The sequence below is a fragment of the Balaenoptera musculus genome, chromosome 17 (assembly GCF_009873245.2).
Source record: "Balaenoptera musculus isolate JJ_BM4_2016_0621 chromosome 17, mBalMus1.pri.v3, whole genome shotgun sequence".
In the NCBI taxonomy this organism is placed as follows: domain Eukaryota; kingdom Metazoa; phylum Chordata; class Mammalia; order Artiodactyla; family Balaenopteridae; genus Balaenoptera; species Balaenoptera musculus.
Window position 1 is genome coordinate 34,646,602 of NC_045801.1, and position 15,617 is coordinate 34,662,218.

Below are 15,617 nucleotides of genomic sequence, written 5' to 3' on the forward strand. Positions count from 1 at the left end.
AACTTTTCAGCATCTTTAAAAAAAAAAAAAGCATAATTAATAATTGTAGAGCTGTTGAAAGCTCCATGAAGACAGAGGTGAGGGTCATCGAGTCAGTAATTGAGTAGCCTTGATTAAATGCATATTGTGTGTTAGGCCTTTTGTTCAGGTGTTAGGGTGAGAGTTTTGTAGAAAGGCAGAACAATGATGTTAATACTTTGGTGTAAGTACCATAATGGAATTAGGTATAAGAGGCTTTGGGGAATCACAGGAGGCCAGAGTGATTACTAAGAGTTACTTTGCTGGGAAGGTGCAGTCTTTCAATTAGGCAATTATCTAACGTGGCTCCATTTCCGCTTCTCAGTCATTTTTGGAATTTACTTTTCTCAGATTAGAAATTTAGTTCTGTGTTGCTGAATGTCCACATTTACATTGTAACTATATATATACAGATAGATAGATAATTATATATTATTGATACTTATACCAACCTACTTCCAACAAGAATCTAAAGTGACTGATAAGAGAATAAAAAATGCAGCTACAATAGTAACAAGGGCTGTTAAAAGTAAGAATGCAAAGGTAAGAGCTAAGTAGTAAATGCTGAAGGGAAAGGGCAGAGAAAACTTACACGGAAATCCATGCTAAGTAAATCTGCTGAAGTTGAACATAAAAACTTCTGCTTTGTGCCCTGTAACAAAACAAACCCTTTCAAATTAGAAAATGCACACATCCTTTATTTCCAGTAAGCTCCCAGAGAAGAATTTGACGAAAGTTGTGTGGTGGGCGATGAAGAGACGAAACTGATTCAGCAAGTCAGTATTGTTAATTTACAGTCATATCCCTTACTGTTCTGGATCTATTTTTGTATAGTTTAGGGAAAATAAGAAAATTTATTCTCCACCAGCCTTTTGAATTGTAGAGTTGTATGTTATTCTCAAGTTTCTTTGAATGGTGTTGAGAGGAAGTAGTCCCATGACATTTGGCTCCTTAAATTATTTGAAGCAGCATCACTGTTGGGACCAGTTGATCACACTTGTTGGTCACTCTGCTTCGCCTTCAAGGTTCTAGAAGTGGAAGTTGGGTGAGGAAGGTCTTTTTTTTTTTTTAAATCGACATATGGAAGCTTCCAGGAAGTATCTGTTAAAAGTTGGCTAGGTGTGTCACAAATGTACTTTAATAATGAAGTAAGAGCAAAAGGAGAAGAGGTCATGAAGAGGAAGAGAAGCCAGGCATAAGGAGAAAATGGAAACCTAGATAGGTAAGGAGAAGTGAAGTGTGAATAAGGACAGTTGACCAAACTGTGCCATGTAACCTGTAGTTGTATAACATCCATTTCAGCCATAATACACAGCACATTGCAGTTAGAATTGGTACTTAATGGGAAAACTAGTGTTTGCTGATAGTAGGAAAATTTAAAGGTTTGTGGGGAGAAATTTAGGAATAATAAGACCAATTTTTTTTTTTTTTTTTTAATTTTTATTTATTATTTATTTATTATTTATTTTTGACTGTGTTGGGTCCTCGTTTCTGTGCGAGGGCTTTCTCTAGTTGCAGCAAGTGGGGGCCACTCTTCGTCGCGGTGCGCGGGCCTCTCACTATCGCGGCCTCTCTTGTTGCGGAGCACAGGCTCCAGACGCGCAGGCTCAGTAGTTGTGGCTCACGGGCCTAGTTGCTCCACGGCATGTGGGATCTTCCCAGACCAGGGCTCGAACCCGTGTCCCCTGCATTGGCAGGCAGATTCTCAACCACTGCGCCACCAGGGAAGCCCAATAAGACCAATTTTTAAAAAGTATAAGTCACTAACTAGATGAAGTTAATAGGAGTTCATGTTGCTATGCTGGATGACCTTTTTCTTTTCTTTTTCTTTTAAAGCTTTGGCTTTTTTAGGTAATTTTTATCATATTTTTGACATTTTCCATCTGTCTTTAGGGAGGGATTCCTCATTTGGTTGATGTTTAATGTTCAGACAGTTGCAAATTTATTGATTAGATTCAGCTTCTAAAGGATTCGTTTTGTTAAAAAAAAAAAAAAATAGAGCTACAAACTACTGATCTTTAAGGAAATGTGCATATCCACCTTTTCCAGTTGGGTTGAAGCAGGGCCCAACTCGCTCAAAAGCAGCCACTAGTATTTCATCAAAACGTTAAAAGCCTTGTTTTCTATGACATTATGAAGTGCATGAGCTAAAATACTGTTTCTTTGTGTGTATTTGATTGCTTTGTATTTCTCCACCTACTGATCTAAATTAAGCAAGAGACAATAGGTGATTTTTCCATCATCATCCTTTGGTTGGTGGTTTTGCCATCCCTCCACATTTGTCCATAATGGATTTTCAGGGCCTTCAGGGTTCACTTAGCTCATTCAGGACTAATGAGCTGGGGAGCACTGGCCCATCCTTGAAGGATATAGGCAAGTCAGTTCTGAGAGTGCCTCACACACCATGCTGTGGCTATAGGGATGAATTGTTTAGGATTGTACTGCTCTAGCAGAGTTTTTACTCAAAAAGTTTGAGTTGAGATGTATTTGTTCCTTCAGTTGTCAGTGTGCTCCTACTATGTGCCAAGCACCCAGCTGGCCCATGGGAATGTAGAGGTGAATTCGTTATGGACCTTCCCATAGGCAACTCACTGGGGAAGACAGACATTCACATACAATGAAATGTGTTCACAGCATGACCAGTGCTAGACTGAAGGTGTGAATACGGTATTTATAGGGGCTCAGAGTGGGGAATGACTAACACCACCTGAGAGATGTGGCAAAGACTTCACAGGGGAGATGACATTTAAGCAGCATTTTTAAGGTTAAGTAGGCATTAACCAAGATGCAAAGGCATTCCAAACACATCAAGTATGGACCTACAGTCAGGAAAGGTCAGGGTGTGTTTGCGGAACAGTGAGAAATTGAGAATTGCTGCTCTGTGGTGGGAGAAGGAGAAGAGCAGGGTGGAGAAGACCAGAGAGCCCTAGACAACTTGCCAGAGAGTTAGGATGTTGTTCTGCCAGCAAAGTTCTTAGAGAAATGACATGATGAGATTGGTGGGGTTTGGTTTTGTGTATTTTTAAGGAGACGAGCACTCTTGGCACAGTGGTGGGAGAAAGACAGGAATAGTAAAAATCTAGAGTCAGTTAAGAGACTGGTAGAATTGTTACAGAAAGGAATTGTGAGGATCTCAACCAAAGCAATGACAGTGAGGACACATGAAGGGAAGAATCTGCGAGGAAGTTGAGACAAAGTATAGCGTTGGTTTGCTGGTCACCATCTGGTTGAGAGAAGAGGAGGAGTTGAAGAGAGGGCCCAGGTTCCCTTGTTGCCCTCCTATTACAGGGTGGGTGGTGATGTCATTCGTGGAGGTGGGGACTACAGGGGACATGTAGCTTTGGAGGAGACGATGGATTCATTTTGGAGATGGTAGGGTGCTTTTCAGACATCCAGACAGTTAATCTGCAGGTTAGTCTGGAGATAGAAGATGTACATGTTTAAAAGCATGGTGCCCCAGTGGATACAGTCACTTAGGCTGAGGGTGGAGCATAATTTGAATAAAGGGACAAGGACAGAATCTGGGTCAGGGAGTACATGGTGGTACAAGGGAGGTGGAGAAAATACTGCAGTCATGAAGACAGGAGGAAGACCAGTAGAGAGTAAGTGACCTGTGAACAAGGGAGAGGAGAGGTTCTAGAACTGGTGATGAACAGGGTCCAACGGTTCAAAGAGTTTGAAGAGAAGATGGATTGGTTCAATGCATGGGGCATCAATAAGGCTGTTGCAAGAGCAGGTGTAGCTGTCAGTGCGAGCCGGTGAGGTGAGACGCGCGCCAAGTGACAATTCACTTCCCCGGGCCTAAGGCTGAAGGGCGGACTGGTTTGGATGGTTGTTGAGGTAATGAGAGAGGGTTGTATCCACTGTGTGTGGTGAGTTGTCCTTAGATAGTAGAGAGGGACATTTCTTTCTCTGAGATGGGGAGGGGGAGGGGAGAATGGTGTTTTTTCATTAAGTAAATCTGGATGGAGATGGAAATACTCAGGAAGCTTGTGCCTTTTGGGTGAGTAGGAGATGAAGTCAGGGCAGCAGAGTAACCAGAGTTGAATTTGACCACTTATTTGTGCCAGGTACTTTAATATATGTTACTTTATTTGGTTTTCACCACCCGCCTCCCCATTGTGTTATTATTATACCCATTTTAGAAGTGAAGAAATGGGTTCAGAGAAGTTACATAACTTATCTGAAGTTACCTACTTAATAAGTGTTGGATCCAGGTTTTGGACTCACTTGGACTGATTCTATCATCTTTTTAACCAAGGGGTCAAGAAGGAAGTGTGAGGTAGAAATGTTAAGATTTGATGCAGCAGTCCTGGAGAAAGTACACAGTGTTTTTCAGATACCCATGGTGAAGGGGAGAGTAGAATTGCTAAGTTGGAAAATTTCAAGTTTGGTCTCTTTCCCATCCTTCCATAGATGTGACTTGAAAATAGAGCTGATTGGCACTGGTAAAATAGAAGATTAAAATTAGTGTTCTTTCTATACAGCTCTGAGGCGTAACCTGTTGTTATTATAAGTCTTGGCAGGCTTCACAGACTGTAGCTGAGCACCATAACCCATCTGACCAAATAAGATTGGAATTTGACAGAAACCTAAAAAGACGCCATTAGTTTAGCATACTCTGGAGCCAGGGTATCAAAGAGAGCAGAGAAGTTTTGCAGTGGCAAAAATACAACGTAAAATCTTTTATTGGCAAGTTTTGCTGTGAGATTTCTGATCATTTTGGTCTTATGTTAAAAAAATTATCACTTTATCATTGATATTATTTATTTAATTTATTGTCTGAACTTTTTCTAATTTAATTGCGTTCCAACTCATTGCATGTGCATTGCTTTAAAACTAAATAAACTTGTACCTTAAAAAACAACACAGACACTTGTTTCAGCAGCTTGGAATAGGCTACAGGGAAGGAATCTTGTGTTGATACTCGACTTTCCCCACTTCAACTCCTTAGTCTGTTTTTTCTTCATTTATTCAACACGTTTATTGAGCATGTACTCTTCACTGTTCTAAGAACAGGGGATACAGTGGTGAACAAGACAAAGCTTATATTTGAGTGAAGTAGACTATAAATGAGTAAATACAATATGTCAAGTTGTGAAGTGCTGTGAACTAAAGAAAGCAGAGTCAGGAGATGGAATATTAGAGTGCTGATTTTGTAGATAGTGCAGTCAGGGAAGGTCACATTTGAGCAGACTTGATTGAGGAGAGGGAGTGAGTCACCTGAGGAACAAGGCAAGAGAACAACAAGGACATGGTGGGATCCTGGCAGGAGCAGGAAAAAGGCCAGTATGACTGGAGGAGAGTGAGTTTGGGGGCGGAGTGGGGGGGAGGCCGGGCCACTTAAAGGAGGGCATTGCGGGCTGTGCTGGAGACTTTGCTAAAGCGGTTTGTGTGTTCACATAATTAATCGAAATTTGATGTAGTAATTAATGTGATGTATCCAAATCTTTAGGTTTGGCAGTTGTTATATTTATACCACTGTGTTATTTTCACTATATAGGATGGAACAAAATTCATCTGTATTGGGGCTCTGTATTCTGAGCTTTTGGCTGTCAGCAGTAAAGGAGAACTTTATCAGTGGAAGTGGAGTGAATCTGAGCCTTACAGAAATGCGCAGGTATTTCATTATATTAAATCTTGCTTTAAATAGCTCTTCAAATCAGCATACAAAATGGTAATCATTTTTCTTACGCTTTCAAAGAATCCTTCCTTACATCATCCACGAGCAACATTTTTGGGGCTAACCAATGAAAAGATAGTTCTCCTGTCTGCAAATAGCATAAGAGCAACTGTAGCTACAGAAAATAACAAGGTATGACACACTGTAATAAGCATTTCTTAAATTCTTGATTTTCTTCCTCTCCCTGCCCCTTTTCCATCTTTTCATTTCTATCTTTCTATCTAACTAGATCTGCAAATACAAAGTGTCTCAAACCTTAGTACAGTAATCCAATGTATAATCTTTTTATTGCTGGTTTATCTCTGCGTTATAATTCCTTTTCAGAGATAGCTTTCTACTTTAAGGGAAGGAAAAAATATTCAAGCTAAGTGCTGGCAAAAGAGGAGATATTGAAGAGCTACAACAGATAGATTGAGGAAGTATGGATATTATACCTCAGATTATCAGTGTGACTTTAGAGTCACTAAATTTGTTTAAAAATTGTTGGAGGCACATATTTACTTTCAATTAATGCCTTAGAGATGGCTTTAGACATTTATTTCAATAACTACTATTTTGATTGATTTGCGTGAAGAAAGTATTTTACCTTCTAGTCTTATTAAGAACCTTTTCTGAATTACTTGTTTTTCTAGCCTTTAGAATTCCAGTCCACAGTGTAGGTATTCCTTGCCCTTGTTTTGACCACAATCCTTTTGAAAAGATTACTTGTTTTTATTTAATCCTCTAATGTTTTATCTTTAGGTTGCTACATGGGTAGATGAAACTTTAAGTTCTGTGGCTTCTAAATTAGAGCACACTGCACAGACTTACTCAGAACTTCAAGGAGAACGGATTGTTTCTTTACATTGCTGTGCCCTTTATACCTGCGCACAGCTAGAGAACAATTTATATTGGTGGTGAGTATCACAGAGGGGGGTATTGCATATCAATGGATGCTTTTATGTACACAGATAGGTGCTTTGAGTAGTGGAATACCAATAGAGAAGGTCAGTTGAAAGATAATGCTTTAGACTCACAGAAAACAAACATATGGTTACCAAATGGGAAAGGGGGTGGGGGAGAGATAAACTAGGAGTCTGGGATTAGCAGATAGAAACTGCTCTATAGAAAATAGACAAACAAGGTCCTACTGTATAGCACAGAGAACTATATTCAATATCCTGTAATAAACCATAATGGTAAAGAATATGAAAAAGAATATACATATATATACAATATGAAAAAGAATATATATTTTGACCACAATCCTTTTGAAAATTACTTGTTTTTATAATTCTACATGTGTATATATATTCTTTTTCATATTCTATATATAGAATATACATATATACATATACATATAATATTCATATTTATTTCATATTCTATATATATAATATAATAACTGAATCACTTTGGTGTACACCAGAAACTAACACAACATTATAAATCAACTATACTTCAATTAAAATTTTAAAAAAAGCTAATGCTTTATAGAGAGGGAAATTTTCACTTTGGAGCAAAGTAACATTGGTAAAAACCCTTAAGATAAAGAAAAGCTTATAAAAATAATACATACTTAGTGACTATAATTATGAAATTTTTAAAAGGTATAAAGTAGAAACAAAAATCACCTATAACCCTACAACCCGAATGTAACAATTATTAACATTTTGGGAGTATTTTATTAATCTTTTTTTTTTCCTATATATAAACGTGTACTTTGCTTTTACTTAATTAGAAACAGAGTGTTTTTCATTTAACAGTTACATAAAATATAATTTTAAAGGTTATTAAAGTACATCATTGTATGAATATTCTGTGCCTCATTTAATTATTCCTTTAATGTTCGAAAGGGACTTCAGATGTATTTTCTGTTGTGTTTTAGGGAATTATCAGCAACTTTGCATTGGTAGAAGTAATGTATAGGGGAATCTACTAATGAAACAGAATTATTTGGAAGAAAATATCAAATGATGAATTTCCTATGACTTTTAATCCTAAATGTTTAATAAAAATGGACCCAGTTATGTATTAAACCTGTGATCAAGTTATGATTATTAGTGTTATACATGCTAATATTATACTGAGGCAAAAATATTAGAGAAGGAATATACTAGTAATACTTAAATATAATGTGTGTAATTTCAGATTTATTTAGTGGGCTTCTTCGCTGCTTATTTGTCCAATTTTTGCTTTTCCTTTTCAGGGGTGTAGTCCCTTTTAGTCAAAGAAAAAAAATGTTAGAGAAAGCTAGAGCAAAAAACAAAAAGCCCAAATCTAGTGCTGGTATTTCTTCAATGCCGAACATCACTGTTGGTACCCAGGTAAGTGGTTAGAATTAAGTCTGTCCTGAGACTTCTCTGGTGGTCTTCTTCGGGTAAGTTTCCACGCTCCCCATGCGGGGGGCCCCAGATTTGATCCCTGGTCGGGGAACTAGATCCCGCGTGCATGCCGCCACTAAGAGTTCACACGCCGCAACTAAGAAGTCCGCATACCTCAACTAAGAAGTCCGCATACCGCAGGCAAAATAAATAAATAAATAAATACATATTTAAAAAAAAAAAAAGAAGTCTGTCCTAAGGGACATTGTTGCTCATCAAAATCATTTTCTTCCCCTGTAATTAATTCCCCCATAGGCAGTTTTATAAATGAATGTCATTTGAAGGACCTGGTTCCAGTAGTATGTATGTGCCACATCACTTTTTATTCAATAGCTGAGTAACATAGATTCTGCCCTGATGTCAGCTGGTTTTCCTGTGGGACAGGAATCTCAGATTAGCCTGGTTTTAAGAATCATTTGGTACTTAAATGTAGAGTTTAAAAATGTAGAGTCTGGAGCGCCTTGCCTGAATTATTCCTTCAGTTGGCTGGTGGTAGGACGCAGGCTTCCTTATGTGTAACAAACATCCCAGATGATTCTTATGACCAAGCAGTTTGAAAGATACTGCTCTCTGGCGATATTGTCAGCATGAGGCAGGAGGCTTCGTCAAATCCTCATGTTTCTGCTAGTTTCTGAGATGGTTTTAGCTTCTATATATATATCTTATGGAATGTGATTTTTCTAGTACCCCAGTGGTTTTCAAAGTGTGGTCCAAGGACTCCTGCTGGCTTCTCAGCCCTTTCGGGGGATCTGTAGAGTCCTTCTTTTTCCAGTTACCTATCTGTGTAAGGCTGAGTTGTCGTCATATACTTTAGCTAAAGTAACATATTACAGCAAATTAAATGCAGGAGCATACATGGGACTCCAGCTGTCTTCCATTAAATTAGACAATAAGAGATTTGCAAAAATGTAAACAATGCCACTTTTCTTGCTGATTTTTTTAAAAATGTAGTTATTTTTATAAATTATATTAACATGGGGTTTATTAATATTAAATAAATATTTTAAATTTTCAGTTTTAATTACTAATACATTAAATACCAACTATATATGACCCACATAAACAAAAGATTTTGGGGTCCTTGGTAATATTTAATAGGGGGAGATGGTCCTGAGACCAAAAGAGTCTGAGAACTACCGTTATACTTCTAATTCATTAGATTCTTGTAGAAATTTATCTTCGGGTTAAAAGTTGACATTTATATTCATTATAGCAAGTGCTGCAGTGAGTGTTTAAGGACTTTATAATCCCTAACGCTTAGACAAATGGTGGTTTTTGTGACGTAACATGGCACTAATTTCCTCATCTAGCACTTTTTTCAATTCAGCTTTTTCTCATCACTATAAGGTGGTATCATGTTTACATTACCTGTGTCTTAAAAAGTAATCACTACTTTAGCTGTTACTTTTCTCCAAAACTCAGCTTATGTACTTCTTATTTTTGTTTGGGACTCCATTTTTTTGGTCCTATTCATGGTTGTCTTGTTCTGAGTCCTTTGTTGGCCTTCCAACTAGGAAGTTTTCAGCGATTACCCATTATTGAATATTGTTGTTTAGTCTTCATTATTTACATCAGTTGGTTTGGACAGATCTCTCTTTTCAAGGAGCTCCCCTTTTCTTATTCAGTTCACATACTGATTTCTAATGTTTTCAAAGTTCCTTATTTATTAGACTCACATATTAGGATATCCTGGCAGATGCCTTATTAGCATGTAGGATGACATTACTATAGACAGGGAGGGTAGAAAAATCCTTTAAAGATGCACTGAAGAAAAGCTTTAAGCAAAATAGCTTGGCACTAAATTGGTGAAAAATAGCAGCATATTCCAATACTTTGGTATAGAATAAGATTTTGTTTTAAAGTGTAGAAAACTGGAGGTTTAAGACAGTCATGGCCACATAATGGGGAAATCGTTCATATATTAACATCAGAAAGGTCGATCAGTTAAGAGTTTGCAGCAGCACCTGCACTCACAGATCATAATTGTGGAGAGTAGTATGTTTAGCAAATATTCGTTGCATGTCTTCTTATATGCTGGATATACACCTTCTTGTCTCTAAGGTGCATTTATTTTTATAAGAAGGTATTAATGGATAACATATCTTCTAATATATCTTGCCACATTTCTTTGACAATTATAGCCTTCTTTCTTGTTGATCCTCTTTCAGTATTTAAACTTTCACCAGTATTTTCCAAAAATTTATGGATGAAACCTCTCTTTAAGTCAACCTAAGCAGGACATACCCTTTTCAAGAAGTCGGCTCTTCTGAACTATTCATTCTATGCCACAGAGCTGTATTTAGTGACACACAACTATTCTTTGATAAAACTCCTGCTGTGTCAGTTATTTCCAGTTCCTGTACTTCTCAAATGTACCACCTTCTTCTGTGTGACTTATATTTAATTATAAATTGACAAAAAACATGATCATCATATAGTCCACTGTCAAATATAACATAATCATTAGTCACTGGATGACTGAACAGAATGTCAGTAAGATTGGACTACTTTAGAATCAAAAGAGATTTCCAGAAATAATGTTCATATCTCATTTAGAGTTACTGTTGGTGCATTTGGCAGTGTCACCTTAGAGGTTATTGGTTTTAGAGTATGACCTAGGGGTGCTCCATGGCAGTGAGAATTTATAGGTTATTCACTACTGAACTCAGTTAACTTCTAACACTAATGTCTACATATTCTTTTTCTAATTTAAGAGAAAACTTACATTATCCAGTGAAATTCTGGCTTGTAGGAAACAACAGTCTTCTGAGGGAAACAAGTATCGGTAGAGATGAAGTTATGGAGCCTATATATAGCACCATGAATTAAGGAAGAAAATAATTTAAAATTATAAGAAACAGACAAAAAAATGTAATTGTTTTGTTCACATTTCACTTTTTAAATAATAACCTTTTTAGCTTCTTCTCTGCTATTTCTCTTCTGTGTCCTTGTGGCAGAACAGTCAGGCTATTTGCTGCATGAAATTTTAAAGTTCATTTTTAGTAAATGTGCCAAAATTATTCCTGCTCCTTAATTTGGGAACACATAACTCCTCTAGTTTGTTTTAAAATTATGTCATCTTGATGGTGATTTTTCTTTTGTTTGCTAGGTATGCCTAAGAAATAATCCTCTCTATCATGCTGGAGCAGTTGCGTTTTCAATTAGTGCTGGGATTCCTAAAGTTGGTGTCTTAATGGAGTCAGTTTGGAATATGAATGATAGCTGTAGATTTCAACTTAGATCTCCTGAGAGCTTGAAAAGCATGGACAAAGCTAGCAAAACTACTGAAGCTAAGTAAGTACTATGCCCTAACTAATTTTGATTTTACACCAGTTTCTAGTTTGCTCTGTATGTGAGGGGGGGTAACCAAGGAGACTTAGAGGTGTACAGTGACTTAGAGAAGTGTTAACGTGAGGGGGTCTTATTAAGATCCCCACGAATTTTGAAAGGAATTGGTAAAATTTACTGTTTGCAGATTGGTTAATACTTGTATATTATAGTTATTCTTAATGTTTGGTGGCCAGAATGGCGGTGTAGAGTTCTCTTTTGATGTCTTTGTTTTGTCATTAGAGTTCATCCTTGGAAGGTGTTGTATAGCAGTGATAATATGTTCAGCCTTACTGTCTTAGGCAGACTTTTTCCTCCTCTCTCCATGTATAATCATCTTAATTTCTACCAAACATCTTGCCTGTGTCTTGATCATTGAAAGGGTTTTATAGGTTAATGTGCTGGGGAGGGAAATTCCATAAAGGATTTGTAAACTTTTGGGTTGGGGGGGATATGTGAACAGAAATACCACTGAATTGTGTATAATCCACATTCTGGGGCTGGCTTACTGTTTGGGAGCCAGGTACACAGATGTTAACACCTGTACTTTTAGAAGTATCTACTTATCTTTAAAAATATTTGTGTATTATAATTTGGTTGTTCGGTACACGATCTTAAATACTTCAGTAAAGGGCTTCCCTGGTGGCGCAGTGGTTGAGAATCTGCCTGCCAATGCAGGGGACACGGGTTCGAGCCCTGGTCTGGGAAGATCCCACATGCCGCGGAGCAACTAAGCCCGTGAGCCAGAACTACTGAGCCTGCGCGTGTGGAGCCTGTGCTCCGCAACAAGAGAGGTCGCCATAGTGAGAGGCCCGCGCACTGCGATGAAGAGTGGCCCCTGCTCGCCGCAACTAGAGAAAGCCCCCGCACAGAAACAAAGACCCAACACAGCCATAAATAAATAAATAAATAACTTAGGATTTCAAAAAAAAAAAAAAAAAATACTTCAGTAAAGTTTCAAAATTACTTTTTTTCTTAATGTTGTAAAAATACATGAGCATTATAGAAACGTGGAAGAGTAATATAATATCACATTCCAGAAATAGCGTTTTAAATATTTTGATGTACTATTTTCTTTTATTCTAAATGTATACAAGCATTGAAAAGAAATGATTGGGACTGTAAAAATCTATACATATAGATTTTTAAAGTTCTGAAATTTTTTGCTCAAATTAATATAATGATTGTACAAGGATTACTGTTAAAATAAGTTTAAAAAAAAATAAGTTTAAAGATATTCTTTAATAAACCAAAGCTACTGTAATTTATGCCTAATTAAGATTTTTTGCTTTATTTTGTGCTTTGTTGTGCTCTCTGTCTTGTTTTTATTTTTTTAAATTAATTAATTTATTTTTTTGTTTTAGAGTATGTTTATTCAATTAAATGGATTTATAATATTTATATTAAAGTGCAAGATATGGTGTGGATATTTTCCAAGCACATGAATTTCAGCTGGCACTAGATTTAGGAGGAACCCGTGTAAGAGAAAAAGGTTTTTTAGAATCCTCTTCCTTATCTAGCCCGTATTAGCTGATCAGATTGAGCATTCTCAATACCAGACTCTAGACAATTGTTTTTTAAAGGCTTACTTCATTGCAGGCAAAGGCATAAGTAAAAATACCACATTGCCATCTTCCCTAAACTCCCACATTTTATCCCAGGGCAGGTCATACTCTCGGTCTGGGTGTTCACCACGATGGTGGAGATGCGTGTTGATGGCTGGTGATATGTGACTTCTCTTAGGTCATAAATTGATCCTTACTTGGCAGCTCTTTTCCTTTGCTTCTTCAAAGGGAGGAACCAAAGTGTTGAGTAGGATGTGACATGCCATCTTTTCTTTTTTAACATCTTTATTGGAGTATAATTGCTTTACAGTGGTGTGTTAGTTTCTGCTGTATAACAGAGTGAATCTGCTATACATATACCCCCATATCTCTTCCCTCTTGCGTCTCCCTCCCTCCCGCCCTCCCTATCCCACCCCTCTAGGTGGTCATAAAGCACCGAGCTGATCTCCCTGTGCTATGCGGCTGCTTCCCACTAGCTATCTATTTTACGTTTGGTAGTGTATATATGTCCATGCCACTCTCTCCCTTCGTCCCACCTTCCCCTTCCCCCTCCCCGTGTCCTCAAGTCCATTCTCTAGTAGGTCTGCGTCTTTATTCCCATCTTGCCCCTAGGTTCTTCATGATCATTTTTTTTTTTTAGATTCCACATATTGTCTTGTTTTTAAAAATAGGTGGATAGACTTTCCCTCTACTTGCATTGATTGTTTTTATCCTAAAAATAAAAGTAGCGAAATACAGTTTCATTGTTTATGAAACTTTGTAAACAGCATTTGAAATCTTTTTGATGTGTACAAATAGAAAACGAGATTAAAATAGGATGTGGTATTTATATCCTGTGATTTATTAAGTTTTTCAGAATCTTCCTTGAAATTTGCCTTCTCTATTAATAAACTTAGTAAAAGAGCTAAGTGAAATTAAATGTTAAGAAGATAATCATTTTCATGCCAGTAGACTCTTCTAGTCATGGAAACGTGCTGACTTTAAGCGTGCTCGTGATGAGTCAGTACTGCCTTGCTTCCACCGTCACAGGATTTGCAGAGCAGCCATGAGTATTCATGTGTGCTTGTACTGAGCACTTTGCTAAGATGCTGGTAAAAATAACGCTGTTTTCCTATGGACTATTTCTAAACTCAGGTGAAATTCCTGGTGGAGTTAATAGCAGATGAGGGGGTTAAGATGATGACCCTGATTATAATATATACCAGCATGATCTATATATAACAAATTTCTGAGTAATACATGACTTTTTGCTCTAAAAATTGACTTCTGCCTTTTAATGATTAAAAATATTATATTTTTACCATCTGTAGAATATTATGTAGTTGCTGTAGTTATCTTCTCGAGTATAGCATTAATGAAATAACTCAAGGAAGAGGGATAGTTTATTAATACTATAATTTCTTATTTCAGTTATAGCAGGTGATTATTCTTGGACCATCTGGTGGTAAAGTTTTATAAGCCATTGTGAGGAGAGTTCCTTCTTTGAACTCTAGGAAATTAATGATATAGTATACTTTTTATTTATTTGCCTTTATCATCTTTTCAGTTAAATTGCGATGTCCAAGTCAGGGTTCACTAAAGTGTGAAACTTGTTTGCTCAAGAGGCTTATGATAAAGTTATGTTGATAAATTGAGTGTAGCTTTTGTTGTTATTCCTAGATAAGGCTTATCTGAACCATTGTTCCAAGTTGTTGATAGCTTCACATAGTATATTTCTTTCCTATTTTAAAACATTAATAAAAATTTGAAGTATGCAATGTGTATCTTTTTCAGTTTGCATCCTAAAGAATAATACCATTTTGTATGTTTTTACTATTTCATTCCCTAATGGGAATAAACTTGAGTCTTAAAAATAAGCCATTTGACAAGTTCCTAATATTTCATTTTCCTAATTGTAAGGAGGATCTTATTTCTAATTGCAGGCCTGAAAGTAAGCAGGAACCTGTGAAAACAGAAATGGGTCCTCCACCATCTCCAGCATCCACGTGCAGTGATGCGTCCTCAATTGCCAGCAGTGCATCAATGCCGTATAGTAAGTTTTATGTGTAGTACACATTGGTCAAAGTAAGATCCCAGGCAGAGAGCTGTGTTCAGTTTGCTTCTGATTTGAGGCAACTCAGACCATTTTTAATATCTTTTAATATAAATTGTGTTCCTACTAGTTTGATTTTTTTCAATGTGCAACTTTATTTAAATAGAAAAACAGTATTTACAGTGTTGAGTATTCTTGTTGTTTTTGCGAGTTATAATTTTCTGCAATATGTAAAGTGCATTGCAGTAATAGCAGGAAATAATTGCCACTCTAGAATATCTGCCTACCTTTGTTGGGACTGTTATTGTAGATTGGTTATGGCTTGGTCACAACTTTTGCTCAGAATTTGTAGAATTTAAAAACCTAGATTTACTACTGCACCTTGGATTTAAAGAGTTTTTTTTTAAAAAAGCTTTCCAAAGTACATTTATTTTCTAGTTGTAATTGCTTTGTACTTGAGGAAATTGAAAGTTAGTTTTTAATAGTCATGTGCTAGTTTTAAGAACAGCCCAACAGATCCTCCTTTTTAAACATTGGTCAGATAGCCCTAATTTTGAGGGTCCAGAATAAGTTTAAAATTTTTAAATACTTCTTTGCAGTTGTTTATAGTAGTGTTAATATCGTTAGGC

The 15,617-nt window shown here is 36.8% G+C and overlaps 1 protein-coding gene across 1 annotated transcript in view; it reads left to right on the top strand.

The window, feature by feature from the left end:
* UBR5 (ubiquitin protein ligase E3 component n-recognin 5) overlaps window positions 1–15,617 on the top strand; it is a 140,901-nt gene that overhangs the window by 58,799 nt on the left and 66,485 nt on the right. Inside the window, 6 exon segments of the mRNA XM_036830478.1 lie at window positions 5,522–5,638; window positions 5,723–5,833; window positions 6,443–6,597; window positions 7,890–8,007; window positions 11,174–11,358; window positions 14,879–14,988. Coding sequence (XP_036686373.1) covers window positions 5,522–5,638; window positions 5,723–5,833; window positions 6,443–6,597; window positions 7,890–8,007; window positions 11,174–11,358; window positions 14,879–14,988 — 796 coding nt within the window.